At 41.8% G+C, this 20,930-nt stretch overlaps 1 protein-coding gene across 1 annotated transcript in view; it reads right to left on the bottom strand.

Moving 5' to 3' along the window:
• The window catches only part of TMEM154 (transmembrane protein 154), a 44,718-nt gene that overhangs the window by 15,798 nt on the left and 7,990 nt on the right, over positions 1 to 20,930 (bottom strand). Inside the window, exons 2-5 of the mRNA XM_009893764.1 lie at positions 19,349 to 19,660; positions 17,545 to 17,572; positions 16,249 to 16,334; positions 14,646 to 14,706 (exon numbers count right to left, since the gene is read on the bottom strand). Of these exons, the coding sequence (XP_009892066.1) occupies positions 14,646 to 14,706; positions 16,249 to 16,334; positions 17,545 to 17,572; positions 19,349 to 19,660 (487 nt within the window). The remainder of the gene's footprint in view (positions 1 to 14,645; positions 14,707 to 16,248; positions 16,335 to 17,544; positions 17,573 to 19,348; positions 19,661 to 20,930) is intronic.

The following is a 20,930-nucleotide window of genomic DNA, read 5'->3' on the forward strand; positions in this document are numbered from 1 at the left end:
ATTCCTGCTCAGCACACAGGGGTCACGTTGGGCAACAATGTGATTTGAGAGCTGGCATAATCGACGCCTCCAGTTTTAAACAGTCTCCTGGTTTTAAACAACAGTTTGGGCTGGTTGGTTTATTGGCCTGTGTTTCCCAGACATACACAAGTTTAGTTGATTCTTCCAGTTGATAGTTAATGACACGGGGATGGGAGGGAAGTGAATCACTGGGGCTATGGGAAAATTTATTTACAGGAGAACAGTAATGCCGTATATCAACAATTTTTTGTTCTGCCACTTAATAGCTCATCAGCCATAAGGCAGCAGCTTGGGATCTCTGTCAACTGAGAGCAATGGCCTGTCTATACCTGAGTTATTTCAAGATTAGAAAGGGCTTCATGATACTTCTGTGAGAGTTGTAGAAAGAGTCCTATAGAGATGAATGGTAGCTGGACTGAGGCCAAAACCATCACATGCCTCTTTGTAGTAGCTGCATAAACAGAGGATGGGTAGATCATTTCCCCACTCTCTTCTGCTCTTGTTTAAGATCTTCCTTGTCATGGATAATTATAAATCAAAAATAATGAACTTCCCCTTTAATGCATTTGAAGCTTTGGCATGAAGTGATGTAAACAAGTTCTGAAGACTAGTGTGCAGGAACATTAAACCTAATTATTAATAAATAAATAAAACTTGATCAAAAACTGAGGGAGCAGTTTAGGACTGGTGTTATTTTGTGTTAATATGTACATCCATAAATAGTATTAACTCGAATCTCCTGTGACTAACCTTGTGTTCACAGAATAGTTGCAATCTGTGCAAAATAAATAGAACAGAAAGGAACTAGTTTATTGTGCTGCCTGCCCGGACCTATGAGTCCTCCCCCAGACCTCAGCTCTTCCTGTGCTCCTGGAATGCACAAGGATAATACTTCGATTCATGCCTCCTTCTGGTTTTTGCTTTCAGTTCAGCAATTTGGCTCAAGCGAGGTAACACAAGGATCTGTCCTTTTTAGACTATGGTCTTTTATGAGTTGACTAGTTCAGCTCTTATTATATTTTTTTGTTTTCCTACAAGGCTGCTCATGACACTAAAAATGGAAAAGAGTTATCTATGGTTAAATTAAGTGCTAGCAGTATGTTTAACCTTAAGTATACAAATCACAGTAAAGAGGCGTTTCTTTGTTCCTGTGTTTTTTCAAAAAATAAATCTCTTCTGTGAACCCAACTAATGCACGGCTATACAAATCCTTGTTTTTCCTCTAGGGTTATAGGCTTATTTTATATTTACTCTTTCTCCTTGGTTACCCCTTTTATCTGTGTACTCTGACAGTCACTACTCCACAGACAGTGATGCTCTTTGCACATATCCCTACAGCATTGTCATCAACACTGGATGAACCAGCTTCAGAAAGACTTCCACTTTACTGTCTCCATGAGTCCTATTTTCCCGCTTTGCTGTTTGGGAATAAAGCATTAAACTCTCTGACAGGTCTAGCAATATAGTGACTGAAAGAAACTAGACTTCTTAAATCAACCTGCTCCTGAAAGTTGCTGTCTGATTTCTTCTGCATTAACTTTGTGTTCAAACATCATACAGCCTAGCAGATAAGAAGCATCTATTTTCCCCAGGGAAAATGCTTATAGTTATTCTAGAAGAGAAAAAAATACTGTGTTTCTTTGCTTTCTTAAACTGGCCCTGTTTTGCTACAGAATACCCTTAAGATTTATTTTAAAATCATGTCATCCTTGGGAAAGTAAATGCTGCTGTTAAGAAATTGGGGGCAACCTTGCAGCCCTTACTTGAGAGAAGCCCTGTTTAAATTGGAGGAAAACTGTCAAAACACAGATTGAATTTAATTTTCAGTGCTTTGAGAAGAGTCTCCTTGTATCATTTGGACTGGTCTGCAGGACCAGTATTGTGGTCTTCCAGTACCTAAAAGGGGGCCTATGGGAGAGCCGGAGAGGGACTTTTTACTAGGGCATGTAGTGATAGGATGAGGGGGTATGGCTTCAAACTGGAAGAGGGTAGATTTAGATTAGATATTAGGAAGAAAATTTTCACTATGAGGGTGGTAAGGCACTGGAATTGGTTGCCCACGGAAGTTGTGGCTGCCCCATCCCTGGAGGTGTTCAAGGCCAGGCTGGATGGGGCTTTGAGCAACCTGGTCTAGTGGAAGGTGTCCCTGCCTATGGCAGGGGGGTTGGAAATGGATGATCTTCAAGGTCCCTTCCAGCCTAAACCGTTCTAGGATTCCATGAATAAGACCGAAAAGGTCTGGCCGAAGATCTTTCTGCTCTAGTGTGCTGTGTGACTCAAAGCCACATCTTCCTGTGGTAAAGCTTGGGCTGTGGGCGATCTTCCCTTGGGAAGCGTTTTCCTCTGGCTGTGGCACTGACCAGCACGGCTTCATCCCCTGGGGTGATCACCCTTACAGCTGATCCCACCAGCACAGCAAGCTATCTCACTGCCCCACAGCTCCAGCGAGCCCTCAGGGTCATGGGCAGATAACAAAGGTCAGCGGTGCTCCCCAGAAAGTGTTGGGCACCCCTTTGCTGGGGACACAGCAGTCGGCTTGTTAGGAACCCGGGCCAAACCCTGGGGAGCAAGGCAGCCAAGCCAGTGTGTCCTGGGGAAAGAGCATGTCCCCCTTCTGTCCCCATGCTGTAGGCAGTAACTACACCTGCACCCTGGGTTCCTTCTTTGGCTCCTTCTTTCAGCAATATGAAGTACAGTTCAATGTGGAGTATGCGCTGCAGTGAAAAGCACTTCTGCTGTGGTAGGTCGGGATTCCCTCCTGGGGGTGGCACTCGGAGTATCATTTTGAACCGGAGCGGGATGTGTCTAAGGCAGAGGCAAGCGGGGGCCCTGAGCCAACATGTGGCTGGGAGAGTCCCCCAGCAGAGGGACTGGAACCAAAAATGCTCCTTTACTGGTAGCATGGGGGCTACACAGCAAGCCTGCAGCCTCTGGCTGGGAAGAAGATGCTTTGGTTCATTATAATACCATGCTCAAATTATATATATAATTTTTTTCAGGAAATCTAAACAAGGGCTTTTTGGTAATGTTATTCCATCCTGTGCATAATTTACTTGTTTCTAATAGTTTACTGGACATTTCCCTGCAGTGAGTGCTGCTTGCTGTATTCTGCAAGAAAAATGTGAAGCGGGACAAGTGTGCAGGTACTTTAAGCCAGAAAGGGTATATGCTTATTCTTGATAGCTACAATCTGATTACAGGATGCTGAATAATAAAAATTACAGCTAATCTGTGGTGAATGGTAACCTTAGAGGTCTGAGGCAGATTAATTATTGCTGCCATTACATCTACAGCCTGAATGCATTTGCTACAGAGGTTGGAGAGACTATAAAGATACCTTTTTTTTTTCCAGATATTATTTGGGCCTGTTGTAAAAGAAACAAAACTTTTCAATGAAAAGCCCAACTAGCATCCCTGAGAGTAGAAAGCAAATAAAACTAAACTACTATGTTAATTTAAAAAAATAAAGGGGGGGGGGGAGGCGGCGTGCAGAATGGCTGAATCTGCTACAGTTGCTTGAATAAGGAATTAACAAAACTGCCTCTTCTGTTGGGGAAACCTGCTAGTTTTGATGCCTTGTCATACAAATCCCAATGACAGCAGCATAACATATGTCATTTGATCCTTATTCTGGGTTATAAAACATAACAGAAGTCTGATTACAACAAGCAAGTTCCAAGCAGTTCATGAAACCTGTCAGATCTGGTAAACATCAGAGATTATAAGGCAAGTCTTCAACTTCTACTTTGTGTGTGTGTGTGTGTGCGTGCGCATTGTACAAGTGTATGGATGTCTTCAGCTTGTGAAGAAAATGAAAATTGAGATAATGCTCCCTTCCCGGTGTTGACTAATGTGTGCGTCTTCATTAGGTATTGCTTCCCAAAACTAAATATGTAAGTTGAAACTCAGACTTGATTTTAGGTTTCTGTGTTGGTATTTTTAGCAGTAATGTCTGGGTGGGTATTTTTGTAGTCGGCTTTATTTCCTCTATTTTACAGAGCTTAAGTCTCAAACATTAGCTTCTCCTGTGAATTGAAGTAAGAATAAAGAAAACTTGAGTTGATTGGGGGCAAGGGGGAAAGTTAATTGAAGTTATGTTTCACTCCACTTCTGGACTTGATACTTTTGTTTCAAAAATTTCTCCCAAAATATGTGGAGAAGTCCCTTTTCAGTAACTCTTTAAACCTTTTGCAGAAGTTAAACCACTGAAATGTCTATATTCAGAAGTGTTTGGGTTTGTGAAAAATCATCCTCTTCATGAAAGAGCAGCTAGTCAAAAGATGTCCTGATCCTTCTATTGAGATCTCCTTTTTTTAAAAAAAAAATCAGCTGAATAAAAGCTAGATGTATTTATGTTCCCCTTCTATTTGTAAGTTATAGCACATCTGATTTCTTCAAAAAATGGGGAAAGGAAAGAAACCTTATTTTTGTGCCAAAAACCTCTTAGCGTGTATCAAATGGCTTCCTGTGTCTTTCAGGTGCCCAGATTAGCAATTTTTATTTCTCCAGTTGCCAGAACCAATCTGACAGCTCTCAACCTATAGTTATGCATGGCTGGTATAAAAATAACCATTGAAAACCTGGTAATAAAAAAAAAGCAATTTAATATAAAAAAAAATAAAAGGAGAGTGCAAATCAGGCTGTAATAATGCACTACTTAAATAATCCTCAACTTGTGAGTGCGTTGGTGTGATTGTGGCTCTCATACCAGTGCGTTGCCTGGTATTCCCCCCCACCTCGGGGTGGGCTGGGTGTGGAAGTGAGGTGCAGTTTGCTCCTAGAGCTGTGCTGTGTTTATAACCTTTCTTCTTGTGAGCGTATGGTACGCTTTTAGCCTTTGTTTGCAGAGAAACATGATTTCCCATAGAGCAGGCGATAGCAATAGCACTAACATACATGTAAAATACCCCATGTCTGACTGTTTACGTGATTGTGTGAACCAGCTGACCCTCGTTTGTATTTTGCATTGCAGAGGGGAGGGGTGATGATGCTGCCCGTCCCCCCTGCACACCCCTCTGCAGTATCTGCTTGTGTGCTTGGAGGGTTGCGTAGCAGCAGGGGAGCACTCCCAGCCCTCAGCATGTGGGATCCCACCCAAAATCAGGCCAGGGAACTGATCCAGCATGAAACCAGACCTGAAGCAACCACCTGCTGGAAGGGCACGGCAGCCTGCGGGACAATGGCTGGTGTTGCCCTTCACTGTCATGTCAGACCATGCCACTACTATTTTCTTTTCCCCAATATTCATATAAAGTATGACTTAAACCCGTCTTAAAACCTAAGCACAGATTTAGTGCTTGGGATGTGTTTCTGTGTATGTCGATGATAATGTTGGTGCAGGATTTGTCCTTTGCCCATCCCTCATCCCCTTTCCCCTTGCCAAACCAGCTGCCCCATGACCCTCTCCAGCCCCCTCTTAGTGCATGTTGGAGGAGCCCCTGGTCCATAGGGCAGCATGCAGAGAGGCACCTGGGGATGGGGGAGTAACTCTGTGTTACTCCTCAAGGTGTCAAACTACATCCTGAGGCTCTGTAGTCAAGTCCTCTCTTGCACCTCGCTGGACAACTGTTGGCCCAAAATACAGATTTAGGTTTTTTTAAGAGTCTGTACTTGTACCAAAGACAAGTTTCTTGCTGATGTGATGTTTAGGTGAGAGAGAGGGACAGAGAACTAGTTTCTGCCTGGTCATTGCTACGATGCTCTCATATTGAGATTGTTTGAACGTTAAAAGCATTACATAGAATTAAGAGTGACTTGAGCTTTCTGGGTACCCCCAGGGCCATTCTGCTCCCCTCTAATGAAGCTGGAAGCTGTCTGTTGCAAACATGGGTGAAAGTACTGGTCTGCTTTATTAATCTTTTCTAAATCTCTATCTAGAAATTCCTCTCTCTTCTATCTTTTCTTCTTTTCCTTTATATCCACTGAAAATTATTTTAGCAGCTTTATCTATTTGGGGACTCCCATTTTGGTGCTTAACTGGAATAACCTGAGAAGCAATCCATCATGAAAGACAGATGACTACAATCACCCAAGGAGAAATCATGGGGGCATCCACCAATTCCACTGGAGCCAGAATTTGACTATTGATAAAGACAATTTGGAATATCCAAATAAGAATATAATGAAATATAAACCAGCTCATTTTTGCTCTGGAAAAAAGAATTTCAAAGCACTTCTGTAATTTGGAAAGGCTAGTGCACTAGCCTTTAGGCTTTGCCTGAATTTTAGCTACCTGATAATAGTAACATATCAATATACCATATATATACCTTTGTACATCTTCTAAGGCCTGAGTAATCTTGGCGTCAACAACAAATTTAGTAGCCATTGACTTGAATGGATTAGCAGCATGGTGGGGAAAAAGAGAACCTGTGGACACTAAAACCTGCTATAAATCTTTATTAGAAAAGATTCTTTAAAATCTCAAACTCTTATATACAGTTAAGCAACACTATGACTTGGAAATGTTTAAATTACAAAATAATTTGAAACAGCTATTTGATAAAACACATGCACATACACCAATTTCATATACAAAAAGTAAACAAAATTTGGGTTTTTTATAGCTTTCCATCAGACTTAGCATTGCAAAAAAAAAATTTACTTTATCTCCTAGATTAATAGCTACCTATGTATCCATGACTTACAACAACCTAGAAACTAAACCCAACATTCTTTTTTTTTTTTTTTTTTTGTTGAGGTTAATGTAAGGGTTATGTGCATGACAAGTGCATGACTCTTATGGTATTAATCAACTGCTGGTAATGCTGCTAACCTTATGTTTGTAACTTTATGGAGGAGGCATTTCTACTTTGTTGAAAAATTCTCGAAGATACTGACTTTTAGCATATGTAGGAGAGATGCTGGTTGTTAATTACTCTTCCTTTTATCAATGTATTTCTCAAACACTTTCTCTTTCAGCTTTCCTGCCTTCTGTAGGACAAAAAGTGCTCACACCATAAATTAGATGTCGAATTGCCTTGAGCAGTGCTGGGTAACTACTGAAATACTGGAAGAAAATGGAAGAAGAGGTAACAGTTCCTTAGGGATCATCACACTTGCTAAATATTTTAGAATAATACATAGTGCAAGCGACTGTATATTTGTCTGCTTTTTCTCAATTTCTACTAAGGCATAATTACTCAAGTTATCAGTTGGTGGTAAGTGTTGCAAGATGATGGTGAGATGGGTCGGCTCCAATCAGGCTGATGATGAGGATACTGCATCAGAGGCATAAACACTGTGTAGCGTATGGCAATATTAAGATACTAGCAGATTTTAAAAATTATTTTATCTGCTATCTGGTTGTTCTGCTCTTTGTTTTGTGGGTTAGAGGACTTGACTGTGTGCATCATTTAGGGAAAATTAAGGTGCATCAACAGAAGGTGTAAAGGTAATACTTGTAAACTGGAATATTACAATGTTTTGGCTGTACTAATACAGGTGTAAAACTGTCTAAATCCCCTGTAATTCAATCCACCTACAGGATTAAAACATTGAGATAACTGTGTGTAAAAGGAAATGTCCAGGAACTGATGGCAAATGTAAAACACACAGGAGCGCAAGGGGCACACAAGTAAACCAGAGGGAAATACCGAACAGGGTGAGGGAGGAGAGGAGCCCCGGCGGGTACCACGCTGGAGCTGTGCCCATGAACCTGGGTGCTACAGAAAGACTCAGCTCTAAGGGGAGTGAGTGGATGCTGAGCGGTGGCCATAGTAAATGAAGAAATCAAGGTTAAAATGAAGGTGAAAGAGAGACCAGAGGGGTGAGGTATCGGATGAATGAGGGATCCCCTCCATAGCTTAAGGCTAGCATTTCTCTTTGGAGGGGAGGAATAACAATGGTGTAAAAATGTTTAGGGGAAAATAGAAATACTAAAAATTGTATTTCTCTAGGACTAAGGAAATCTGGTAGAAATATCCATAACTATACTGAAGTTCAAATTATTTGACAGGCGGTCTGTTTCATGTGGGGAGGGTAAGATTTGATGAAATGTGATCTTTTCCAATAGTAACACAGCAACTATGAGACTTGTATTTTTTAAAAAGCAGTAGATCCAGATAACTTACATCCAAAATTGGCCACAGAAGTGTCCAAACCATTTTTTGTATTTTGTGATGCTTAGAAAGTTCCAGAAGTAGAAAATACATTTTCTAATGTGCCAGCTCTTGGAGATGGTAAATGGCACAACCTGGATAATTATAAAGCTCTCACCTAGATATTAGTTCTGTGCAAAATTGATTTCAAAGCTTGATGTAGAATTTGATTAATCATGAACTCTGGAGTAAGAATTAATGCTTACTAATATCAGTTTACAGAATATGCATTTCCTCAAGCTAAACTTAAATTTTTCTTTTTTAAGTGAAACTAAATCTCTGTGAAAAACTTAGATAAAATGCTGTACAGTTTCAAATAACAAAAGGACCATCTGGGATTAACATTAATCCCAAACAAACAACAAAACAGAGGCATGACACAGCCTCTTCTCAAATGCCGCAGCAGACTGAGTTACTGCGTTACGCTATTGTAGCCACGTAGCTGGGACAGGGTGAAGCAGCATCAGCATCTCGGAACTGACTTATGCTATATAATGCCATTTTGGGGGCAGGGGGATTAGGTAAGTTTCAAAAGTAAAAATAATAAAATAAAGCTTTAAAAAAGGCAAGGACTCCAATTCTTCTTTGTTGCCGCTGTGCTGCAGCTCTCTTCATGGCGAAGGCGGTGGCTGCTGCATGTGGAGCTGAGGCGCCCGAGGCAAGGTGGGGTGGGAGTCACCACTTGGACACTGATGCTGCAAGCTGCTGGGTCACCACGGACTGCTCTCCAACCACACAGCCGGTAATGGTCTCAAAGTACATCTTTTTATCTTGTACTGTTAAAGAAAACATTTTCTGTTTGGGGTATCTTCAGGCTACTGTTTTGCAAACTGTAGGAAGTCTGAGCATAACATCTTTGTTGGAAAAGAGTTGCTAACAAATCTGCTACCAGAAAATATTCACTTCCATTTGTTTAAATTTTCTATATTTCAGTCTTTCACTTTTTTCCCATTGTGATCACATTATTTTAAGTTAACATTCTAGAGAATGAGTTTGTTGTCAGGGACTTGTGGAAATTTCACATGAAAACAAAAATTGTGGAAGATGAACTTAAAACATATCTTTAAAGCTAACAATCATCCAAGCAGCAAAAATTAATTCACCATCACTCAATATTAAATCCAATATTTGCAATAAATTGTTTCGGAACAATGAAGGAATCCTCTACTCTTTGAGGAAATTACTAGTCAAGTCATATTCAGTAACAAATTAATATGGTTAGCTGTAAATGTTTTCTTCCTCTTTTTTTTGACGCATCCTCAATTACTCACAAAGCTGAACTCTTCCCTGTATCCATCAGTTGTTAGTGACACTTCACTGTCATCCTGGAGGCTTGGAGCATTTGTCTACTTTGACGAAGCCGTGCCTGATAACATATTACTGAAATATTTGCAGGCGTAGCAAAACTATATGTTAAACATGTATCGAGTGGAGAGAAATGATACATGTACAAAGACGAGGGTAGGTAGAATATGAGAGGGTGGGATATAAGATATGGTAGGATGTGAATTTACTATTTTAAATAAGGTAGGGGATGCTTTGCAGAGACAAGGATCCACTTTCATGTGTGTTACGTATGTAAACTATATACATAAGAAACACGTCACCTAAAATCAATGGATGCAATTACAATATTTATATTCCCACCTTGAGATATCCCAGGAGTCTGATTATTTTTTTTAGTGTAATTAAATGTGACCAGGCACATTCAGAAGTCAATGTATTTCTGATATTCCAATCTCAATATTAAAAAAACAGAAGCAGCAGAAATCTTACTGCATCTGAAAACCTCGACCAAGTAGTTATGCATAACACATACTTAAAGAAACTTGTGTTTTGGTGTGAGTACTGACTTGTTCAATTTTTCAATATTTGTTATTTTTTAAGAAATATTTTCAAGTTGAATATTCCTGAAGGAGATGGTTGTTAGAGAAGAGTGCTGGGCAAGGAGGAGGGTTAAATGGTGAGAGCGAGCCCAGGGTACAAATCTGTGCAGATAACTGAACTGAGAGGCAATCTTGAAATAATATTTTTCACTTCTACAACGCCTTTAATTTGAAAACCAAAAAGCTAGCTACAAAGACCATGCCCTTGCTGGGCTGCAGTTGCTTCCATTGAATCCTCTGAGAGGCTTCTCAGCTTCTCTGTCTGTCCTCAGAGCTGGTCTGTCAGTCCCACTCTGGCACCTGCCCAGCAGAAGTCCTGTGCAAATCAGTGCACTGTTACCAAAGAGTAGATTGGAAAAAGAAACATTGTATACGCGTGACCTTCACACACACCAAACCAGGGCAGTCCAGAATTATGGTTGCTCTTTATATTAAAAAAAAGCACACAAATACGAAGAAACCCACCAAACTTGGGACAGAAGTGGTTCTGCATGATACACAACTGAAGAACTAGACAGAAACATGAACTACTTTGAGAACTTCTTTTTTTTGGAGAGGCTTCTCTTGATTTGTGATAAATCTCACTGCAGAAGGAATTTAAATCAGTCCCTAATCTTACTATAGTAAGATTTTCTTCTTTTCTTTTCTTCCGCTTGGTGATGTTTCCTTTCTGAAGACTGTATGTAGCAGGATGCACAAAAAAAAGCATTTACTTCTCTGGCCTTTTGAGGTGAATTATATTTAAATCCAGTTCATCCAATATCTGGAGGATTGTGAGCTTGTGTGCTGCTTCCCTTTAACCAACTCTTTGCTGTTCTGACTTCATGATTCACCATCACTGCGTATACATGGAAAAGAAAAAAACCACACCAGTGTCATGCTGTTGGGTCAGTTGTCTCAGCAGGCAATAATATGCAAGAGTATTTCTGGAGTTCATGAGAAGGTGTTATGAGAAAACATGTGTCAGCCATGCAATGCATGAAATGACCCCATCCGTGGTGCTAGATGCTGGCAGCAAGGGCTGGGCTGATTTCCCTGCTGGTTAGTGGCTACCCAGTGCACCCTGTCTCTGACTCCCAAGCGAGGACTGAGCAATCAAATTGCCCTTTTGCCACAGGGGAGGATAATTTTTTACAGACGGAACTTTTTGTATTAAATCTGGCCTCATAACAGGTGAATTTTCCCTGCCTTGCTGGTTTCTGCCTAGGTAGCTTGCTCCCCAGCACTTTATGAATAATGTTTGGTTCATGCCAACATTAAAAATGTGACAGTTTTTTATCGGCTGGTTAGATTTCAGTCAGCATTAACAGCAGGGGTTTAAACCACCTCTGAAGTTAAAAGGGCCACTCATAATCTTAATATTTTGCATGTTTTTAAGTACCTTGCCAAACTGAAGCACAGCCTGGGAGAGGAGTGTTTCTTTCCGTACTGACTTATTCTCCACCCAGAACATGTCTCCATAAGAAAGTCACCCTTTTTCGGACAGAAAGACTAGGAGCATGCCCAGCAGCACCCAAAGAAAACCAGACCCCCTCAGGAGGTGTGATAAAGCAGAGGGGGGAGTTGCTCCATCACACTTGCCAGCCAACAAAGCCCCATGCTGTAAAGGGGTCAGGCTGCGCTCCTGTTTTGCTGGGGGAGTAAAGGTCCCCAGAGAAGAGATTGGTCTCACACCCGCTTTGTGTCATGAGAGCATCAGCCCTCACCTGTCTGCTCCCTCCTGCATGCACGGGATGGGAACCCCACCACCGGTAATGCTGGGGAGACTTTGTGGTTCTCTGCTCAAGCACAATGAGGATTTTAGCACGAGCTTTCAAAGGCAAGATATATTATTTAAAATATACATATGTGTATGTACTTTTTTAATACATATTTTTAACTTGGCTTATGTGCAAGGCAGATGACCTCCACCTACAAAGGAGCCCGGGCTGTCATATCTTGCCTCTTGTGCATAAATCTGCAGCCTTGATGCTCATGAGTACAAGGTTTTGCCATAATAATAGCAGCTTGTTTCGTTTCGCTTCGTAGTCTTTCACTTTTCTTGCTCAAAAGAGCTGCTGAAAACAAGTATTTATCTAAACGTAGTTCTCTCTGACATTATTCAGCTAAGAGTTTGGTCAGGAAAGCAGCAGATCTTGGTCTGATAAGGTTCAACTGCAGAAGTAAACAGGAATCAATTTTTTTTGTTTACCAGGAAATCCCACCACTTTAGATAACTTTTCACTTTAAACTTTGAAACATGTTTCATTTCAATGTAAAATGAAATTTGAAAAAGCAGTTTTGAGTGAAGGGAAACACTTAACTTAGAAATATTTCCCTACCACAGGGTTCTGTTCTTTAAACCTTTTTAAAATTTTATATTAAAAAGTCATTTACTCTGAAAAGTAGTTTTGGAACAACTTTCATTCTGAAAATGTCAAAATGTGATTATTGAAACATTTAGTCTCAGGTGTTTTCAAAATTATAACTCATCAAAATCAATTCACAGTTCAAAACATTTGGGTCTTGGTGAACTCCCCCCACCATCTTTATGAAGCAGGAAAACAACACTCAGCCAGCTGTGCTCAGTGAGGCCTTGAGATGTTTCCCATTCTGAAATATCATCAATAAAAATCTAAAAGAGGAATTACCATAATTTGAGAAGAAAGCAGTCTTTCAGAATCTGAAATCGAACCTAATTATCTTGCACTTTGTATTCAACGAATACCCTTTGTCTGAGCAGCTCTGAATGTTTTAGAGATAAATCTCCTCTTTTTATTTGCACTTGTTTGCCTTCCAACAATTTAGAGGCAAAAATTTCTCTACAGTCTGATCTTAAGATACTAGTCATAAGAAAATATGCTTAAATAATGTGTGTACCTTCACTCTGACTGAAGCATACTTATCTGAACAGGGCTGCTTTTTTGCGTCGAGGCTTAAGCCTCACTATAGTGCTTTGAAGTGACAATATCTCTATTTTACAGGTGGGGAACTTGAGGTAGGGTGTAGCCCAAAGATACCTTTTGCCAGCTGGAAGCAAAAACTCCACCTTCTGATGGGGTTAGTGCAAATCCAGTGCAAAAGCACTTTAGCAAGGAGGGTATTTAAAGTGTCAGTTCATGCTGGTAGGTCGTGATGATTTTTATTTTTTTTCTGAAAATGAACTGTTAACATTTTGGAAAGTAAAGTTAACACTCAGGGTGCGGTTGTGCCTAAAAAGCCTTTTATAGCATGACTAACTTCTGCTGGTGTTAGCATATGGCTCAAGCACACTTTGTCCTATATGCGCTCCCATAGCCAGTGGTATGCTCAGCAAATCTGTTTTTAGAGAACCAGTCCACAGCTGCCTCTCCTTAACAATTTTCCCCCTCTGACTTATCGTTTAGAGGCTGGAAGGGGAGACCCAGATGCCTAGCAAATCCAGCATCTTTTCCAGCTGCTCAGGGTAAAATTACTGTGCTTGCTTGCATCTGAAACCTAGTCTCTCTAGTCTAAGTCTCTCTTTTTTTTTTTTTTTTTTTTTTAAATCCACAACACAACAACAATTTCTCTTGCAATAGGGGTAAGCAGAAACCTTTTAAATACAGATAGCTACAGTGGAGCAGCCCCATCTAAAAGCTACCTTGAAACTGCAGCTTTGGAGCAACTGAGTGGCAAACTCTCCAGCAGTGATGATTTAACATCACTGTTGTTTCACTCCTGAGCAAGGGAACTCAGAAAAGTGGGGGACGGGGATATTATGATGGTGTGCAGTGGGAGGTGGAGCTCTGTCAGAGAGGCATGTTGAGCTGAGTTGTCTGGTGCCACGCAAAGGGGAAGACGTAGGTCCTCCTCCTGCCTACCACCCCTCCCTGCTCCCAGCCTTGCTTGCTTGTGTCCACTGCTTCCACTGCACCGGGGGTTTTCTTGGCACACAGGATGGTTTAATTGCTTGTTATCATAACCTGGCGCAGAGGAGCTGCTTTGCCCGCTCCCCAAAATGCAGTTGCAACACAAGCGTGCAGAGAAGGGCGATGCACAGCCCCTTGCTTCGAGCGGGAACTGGAATTTTTAATTAGGGAAAATGTGAATTTGAGAGGGGTTTTAGGGGTTGTGGCCAAAATCCTGAGGAAACCAGCTAGAAAGTTTTTAAGTTTACCAGCTGTTTGTTGCGGTTCGTCTGGGATCTCTGCTTGGAAGGGAAAGATCCTTGGGGTTTCTCTTGGGGTCAGACCTGTCTGGAAGGTCACAGCTCCCGCCAACGCATCTGGCAGTGGCTCTCAGGGACCTATAGGTACCTGGTGGCAGAGGGGAGCTGGGTGTCTGCGCCGGTGAGGAGTGCCAAGGAAGCTATGCTGAATGCTTGTATTAACACCTTGGGAAACTGTGATTAAAGTCTGATCAGCAAATGAAACTCCATCTGTGCCATCTGGTTGTCTGTCTTGCACAGGTTTACAACTGCAGGATTATTTAGCGGTGCAATTTACAGGCAGGGACCGGTTTAGAAATAAGAGCGTCAAACCTCTTGTTTAAGTTGAAATCAAAGTCTCTCTCTATACAAAAACTTTGAAACTTAAATAGACCAAAGAATCACTCTATCTATAATTACAAATAAAAAAATTAGATTATTTTGGAATGACATTGCCCAGATTTCTTCAAATAATATAATGAATTAAAATACCTTGGGTTGGCAATTGATTCTTTTTCTTCTTCTCTTACAGTAGGCAAACATTCACAGTCAGCTGAAAAAGGGTAAGAAAGACGACTATAGTTACTCTTGGCAGTTCTTCTACATCTATTCCAAAGTTGCATCAACTTTTATCATGCAGTCTTTCTAGAATGTAAAACTGCAGATGCTCTTTTGCATTCTTTTATCTGTAAAATCTGCGTGATCTCCACAGCATAAATATTATGTGGTTTTAAATCTTCCAACACCAAATAGGTGTTGCCGTTATTTCTTTATATATATTTCAGTTGTTTATGTACCCCTATACAAATGAACTACTTTTCAGGACTGTTTCTTGTAAATGCCCACAGGGAGGACTATTTGTTAATCTTCCATTGCTTATAGTGGCACCTATGCTTTACAGTCCAGCTGGGAATTTGGGGCTGGGGTTTACAGAACACTAACAAACGAAAAAAAACCCAACCCCATATGTAAACTATTTGCTTACTTCTGTCCACACAATTAAAAAAAATATTTTACAGCACTCTTTCAACCAGTGTACTATACATACTGTCTCTATTTCACTACTGCTGCTTAGCACATGTTTTCTGCTAGAGCTTACGGACCATGAAGGTCAAAACCCCATCATGTGGAGCACTGTGCTAACACAAAGAAATGCTCCAAAGAGTTTTATGTCCTGAAAAACAAAGCATCCCTAGGAGGGCAGGCAAATGAGCCATTTGGACATAAGGCGAGGGACCAGGAATGAAAAAATATCAGGGTTTCAGCATTTCATAGTCAGTGAAAAGCTGTTAGCAGTTCAAAATCAGGCCTCAGCTAATTCATGTCTTACCAAAAACCTGCATTTTTTGAGGATGGTCTTGAAGGAGGATGCAGGGCTCTTAGAGATTTTGACTGGGAGATTTCAGTTGGGAGGAAAATGGGGGGGGAAATACAAGACACTTAGAAGTAGTTAAGAAGGAGCTGAAGATGCTGATGGTGGTAGTTACTGCAGGTACTGATTGCTCTGTGGGCTGATTGATAGACTTGTAAGAGATGATGTAGATGGTGAATGGTGCTGACAGCAAAGAGCAGCCTGTGTTTCATGTGGTAGAGATGGGAGGGGAGGGATGTATTCATAGGATCCTGGCAGCAATTTTAAGTAAACGGTGGTCTGCACTATGGGTAAATGCACATTTCTTCTCCAATAGCCCAACGTGGAGCACAGAACTGTAGAAACTCTGAGGACTCAAAAGAGACTAGATGCTTCAGAGAAACTAGTATTTTGCATTAAAAATGTGTATTTAAAAATATAAATACTGTTCACAGCTATACATGTATTTAATAAAAGTGTCTACTAGAAACTCAAAACATTTATGATATTCCATCATATGTTAAAAATAAGCTCCCACACAAACTAAAATACTCCTCTGAACAATTCTACCCCTGACATTTGTGCTGCTATTTTAGTAGCTGGGAGTCAAGAATACAACTCAAGATGTTGGGGAAAAGCAGTGACACACATACAAACTGCCTTACATTCATTTTTTTTTTTTATGCGTGGTATCTACGTCAGCGAGAAAGAGAGGGATGATGGAGTAGAGGGGTTACCGTGTACCGTTTTTGTTCATGCTGTTCATCCATTTATCAAGCTCTTCCATTTCTATCTCCATAACAGAGGGTGTGTCTTCTTCAAAAATAGGACTTGAGAAGAGGGAGGAAAAAAAAATGGCATTACACAAAACGCCTAATTCAAACAACTTGCAATGTAGTAATTTTGTATAAGTCTTTTGTAATTCCAGACACGTATATGAACTCTGAAAAGGCATCTTAGCCAAGTAATCTGAGGAGATGTCAGCCCAATGGGTGTGAGGGAAACGGCTGCAAACTGATGTGAAGAAGTGGCAGTGAGATGCCCGTCCTGGGCAGAGGTGGGACTGGGTGGGACATTGCAGGCAGAGGGACTCAGGTGGTGCAGGTCTGGGATATGCCAGAGCACAGGACCACTGCAGCTATTCGAGAACTCTCCCTACTCTAAATAGAAAACTGGAAAATGAAATAGTTTGTCTCTGCCCTGCTGGAACACACGGCAAAAGTCCTGTTGCTCCAGTGATAAAAGCAGAGGGCCTAAAGTTTCATCCTAGCTGTGACTGACATTGGCAGCAACTTCAGAAGGAAAGGTCATGAGTAGAGTAACTCTGCATTTATTTAAATGCCTCTATTTAGCTTCCCTTTGCTGATCATTCCTGGAGTCACAGGGTAGAAAAAATATTTTTAGCAAAACTTCCTTTTTTTTCCCCATGAAGCCAATTTCATAACTTCCAGCATTGATTAGCAAGATGGAGCTCAATAAAAGATAACGATAAAAATTATGACTCTGATGAGAGCTACGCAGCTTTTGGCTTGTTTTCCCAGCCAGTGAGGCATTGCTTCCACGGTAGCTGGGAGAGCCTTTCTGCCTCACCTCAGAGTCAGAAGACAAACTTGAAAAACAGGGGAGCAAGACACAGAGCTTGTTCTGAATAGTAAAAGCCTGTGATGAGCCTGGGAACTGATCCTCTTTGCTCATGGGGCACACTGTACATCCTGTGCTGCCTCGTGGCTGGGGGGGCGGGGGGGGGCCGCAGTAGGCGTAGGGGTGGCTGCGGGTGGTGGGTGCCTGTGGGGCGGCACTCGCCTCAGCCACCATAACTCCCGTTCTCCTACTCTAGTCTTACATCTTCAGCTAGATACTGAAGTCACACTTTAGCCACCTCTAGAGATAGTGAACTGGAGCAATTGATAGCAAAAGGCAATGGTGTTTAGTGTACGGTTAAGCTAAAACAGGTGGTGAAGGAGTCAAAAATCATAATATGCTGTTAGAGTAAAAGAATAAAAAAAAAAAAAAAAAAAAAGTGATGTTCATAAACTTTACCTTTTCACATTTTCACTTCCCAGCTCATCTGGAAAAGAAAAAAGTTGGTGTTCATAGTTCTGCTCTTTGAATATACAGGGTCCAGACTGCAAGCAAGCCTTGAACAGGGTCACGTAAAACACGTTGCATTTTCAAAAGGCATAAGAGTTAATGTGTAGGCAAAAGACAAAACATTTCATCCTGTTTGTCATTTTTAGAGGAACTCGCTATTTTTAATCTTGAACACGCTAAGAGCAGCGCATTATTAGCTCAGCCGTGCTGGGAGCAAAGCGAGTGTTAGCGCGGCGGTGGGCAGGACACGGCAGATGCACGCTTCCCTGAGCAAAACAGATGTCATGAGAGAAATGGGATCCTGAAAAGGAACCACTGCTGCAAAAAAAATTGTTTACTGGAAGCGTCGGGACATTTTGCTGCAGACTACACGCAGGCAATCCGGCTCTGCCTGGAGACTCTGTGAGCCGCTCATGGAGAGAAGAAGGGGGGGATGGACTTGCATGGCAGATTAAATCTCCGTTAGGCAAATGAAGCTGAACTAGCCAGATGTCAAAAGCTAGTTATGACCCCAAGAAAAAGTAAAGATGGGAAAAAAAAAATAGTGTAGCAGCCATTATTCAGATAAATATCTTCCCCTCAAAGAATCAAGTGACTGAAAAGCCTCAGCCCTCAAAAAAGAATGAAGAACTACATATAAGATTCATATTGTATACTGTCTTAAATCAGCTTATTTTTAATTCAGTGTCGCTGGTGGGTGCTGACACTTGTTCCAGCACATTCCCTGACTGCAGAGCCACCCCAGGGACACAGAATTGTCTGCCCCCACCTTAAGGATGCCCAAAATCCCAGCTCCAAGCAATAGGCACAGGGCAAGAGATCCCAGGGTTGTGCCACTGCAAAGCACCACGTTTCCTGTCCCTCCGCATGGTGTGTCTGCATTTCAAGTCCTCCAGAAACAGGCAGGCAACAAGGTGCCTGGTTGTGAATTCAGAGTTTGCTACGAGGGTGACCTAGCGATAAGGCAGGTGCAGCCTAAAAATGCCTTGGAAAATGGACTTTAAATCTATGTTGAACGTATGTCACTGTCTGCAGGCTGAGGAGCTTACAGCTGCGCTCTTGTTCTGTAGGGACACCGATACGACCATTTCAGGATTTCACTTACCAACTGTGTGGTTCTAATCTGACACCTCAGTTTGTTTTCTGTGGCTTGACGCTCCAAGTTACCTATTTCCTTGCTAATAGGTCAAGGTACCTTCCTGAAGCACTGCTCTCCCTATCGCAGCACCCAGGCAGTCTGACCACGGGATTCCTAGCTCATTTACCGCGGTATCTTCATAGCTGCCACCACCCTACAGGATCCCCTAAAAGCATTCTTTATCATGGTTTTGCTTGTTCTTATTTGATTGAGGGTCCAAGCAGCTTTACCTTGTGGGCGGTATAGGCAATAGGAGCATTAAATTCACCTTGCATGAAGTTATTACGCCTAAAGACAGAATAAGCGTTTGCAGCCACACGGTTACATCCATGCGCCATTCCCGGCACTGCCAGGAGCTGGAGCTCAGTGCAGCGGCTCCCGTGGGAGTCCAATGTGGGCAGGAAGTGTCAAGAAGCCGAATTAGCTCCCACCCAAGGAGAGCTGCATGCCCAGATACCATGGGCCGGGGATGGATCCCTTTCCTAGCTGTCAAACGTGCAACTACAACCAGAGAAGTGCATCCTAAATGTGGCATCCCAGGCCTCCAAATAACGTTTTGTTAGTGACGAGCACATCCTAAAAATATCCTTCTGATGTGCAAGAGGACAAATTTACCTTGCTTAGACTTTTTCCTTTTATGATGTATTACAAAAAATGCGATGAGCAAAATCAGCAGGACCAGCAGCACGACGGGGACAACGTATATCAAGATAGACTGTTCTTCTGCTTCTAGGCTGTCCTGATCGTTCATGGCATTCAATTCAGTACTTGGAGTACTTTTTGTTTCAAAGGTGCTTTCAGTAGTGCTTGCAGTGACAAGTACTGGCTCGTGGTCATCTGCAGTCGAAGAATGTGTAGCAGGAGGAGGCGTTACTGTAACAGTGGATAACATCGGTGATCCATCTCCTGAACCATCATTTTCAGGGCCTGCCAAATATATGAGGACAAATTAACATTTTATTGGGTTTACTAGTATTATCAGTGAGTCAAAGCATACAGCTTTAATATTAACTTTTAATTTGACGTCTTAAAAAAAATCAGCAGATGCCCCATACACACAGATTTGAAATCTTGGGCATCAGATGCAAAATTAGATCACAAATTCATCACAAAATCTTACCAGTCAGACCTGACCACGTTCTTCGACTGGCTTTTACTGGGACATGTCAGCATGTGTGCTCTGTCTGCACACAGCTGCCTTGCACAAACAGATTTTTTTATCCTGCAAGTTGGCAACTGGTCTCACTCTCACATGAAAGTCTTCTGCCTCTTGGTAAACCACACCATCCTGCTTTGCTCCTCAGCCTTGGCGCGTACGGCCACAACCTCTTGCCTCCCTCCCCTTACCCAAGGAGTTAGCAATCCCTTCGGGGACACCATTAGCCCTGGTTCACCAATTCCTCCGGCTCACTCATCTCCCTCTTTCTGTGCCTTTCTCAAATGTGTTAAATTTGTTTCACTGTGAAAAACAGAACTGGTGGAAGGAAGCGTGAAGCCTGCAGAAGCTGCTGACTTTCACTTCTGCGTGGACTAGAAGAGGTACTAACAACACAGGGGCTTTACTGGATGCAAATGCACTTACATGCTCCTCCGTCTGATCCTGCGGGCTCGGTAAAGGAGCCTACGGTGAAGAGTCACTGCTGGCTATTCCTCACAAACGTTAAGACTGGGGGGTTTGAAGCTTGATTTGGGTTTTCATTTCATTTAGCATATATGTTGCAAGAAAAGTGGCTGAAATTGGCTGTATTGGTAATAGTGAAACAAGCTTTTGTTTGAGGCTAATTAAGAGTCTGTGTTGACTGCTGCAGAGTTTAAAGCTTAACAGAAGTACAGCAAATTCTGAGCTGATACTGTATTCCATACCCGTGCAAAAAATCCTGTCGTAGCCAAAGGTGCGGGAATCAGTCCCTAGACAAATTACACTGACATGTTTCAGAATACAAAACCTTAAATAATTTCCTTAGCATGAAATTAAACGATGATTTTTTGTGTTCTCTGCCCTTTCAGGTACAATGGCGCAGCTCTCATTTTATGCAGTAAAGCAGCACAGGATTTCATGACTTCAACAATGACATGTTTCTCCTCGTTCTTGTAAAGTGCTGGGCAGCCATAGTTTCCACTAGAGTTAGCAAGAGCTTAAGGTTTTCAGCACCTCAGCGCTGGCATTTTGAATCTCACAGGACTGGAACCAGAAGTA

The sequence above is a fragment of the Charadrius vociferus genome, unplaced genomic scaffold (genome assembly GCF_000708025.1).
Source record: "Charadrius vociferus isolate BGI_N301 unplaced genomic scaffold, ASM70802v2 scaffold59, whole genome shotgun sequence".
NCBI classification, from domain to species: domain Eukaryota; kingdom Metazoa; phylum Chordata; class Aves; order Charadriiformes; family Charadriidae; genus Charadrius; species Charadrius vociferus.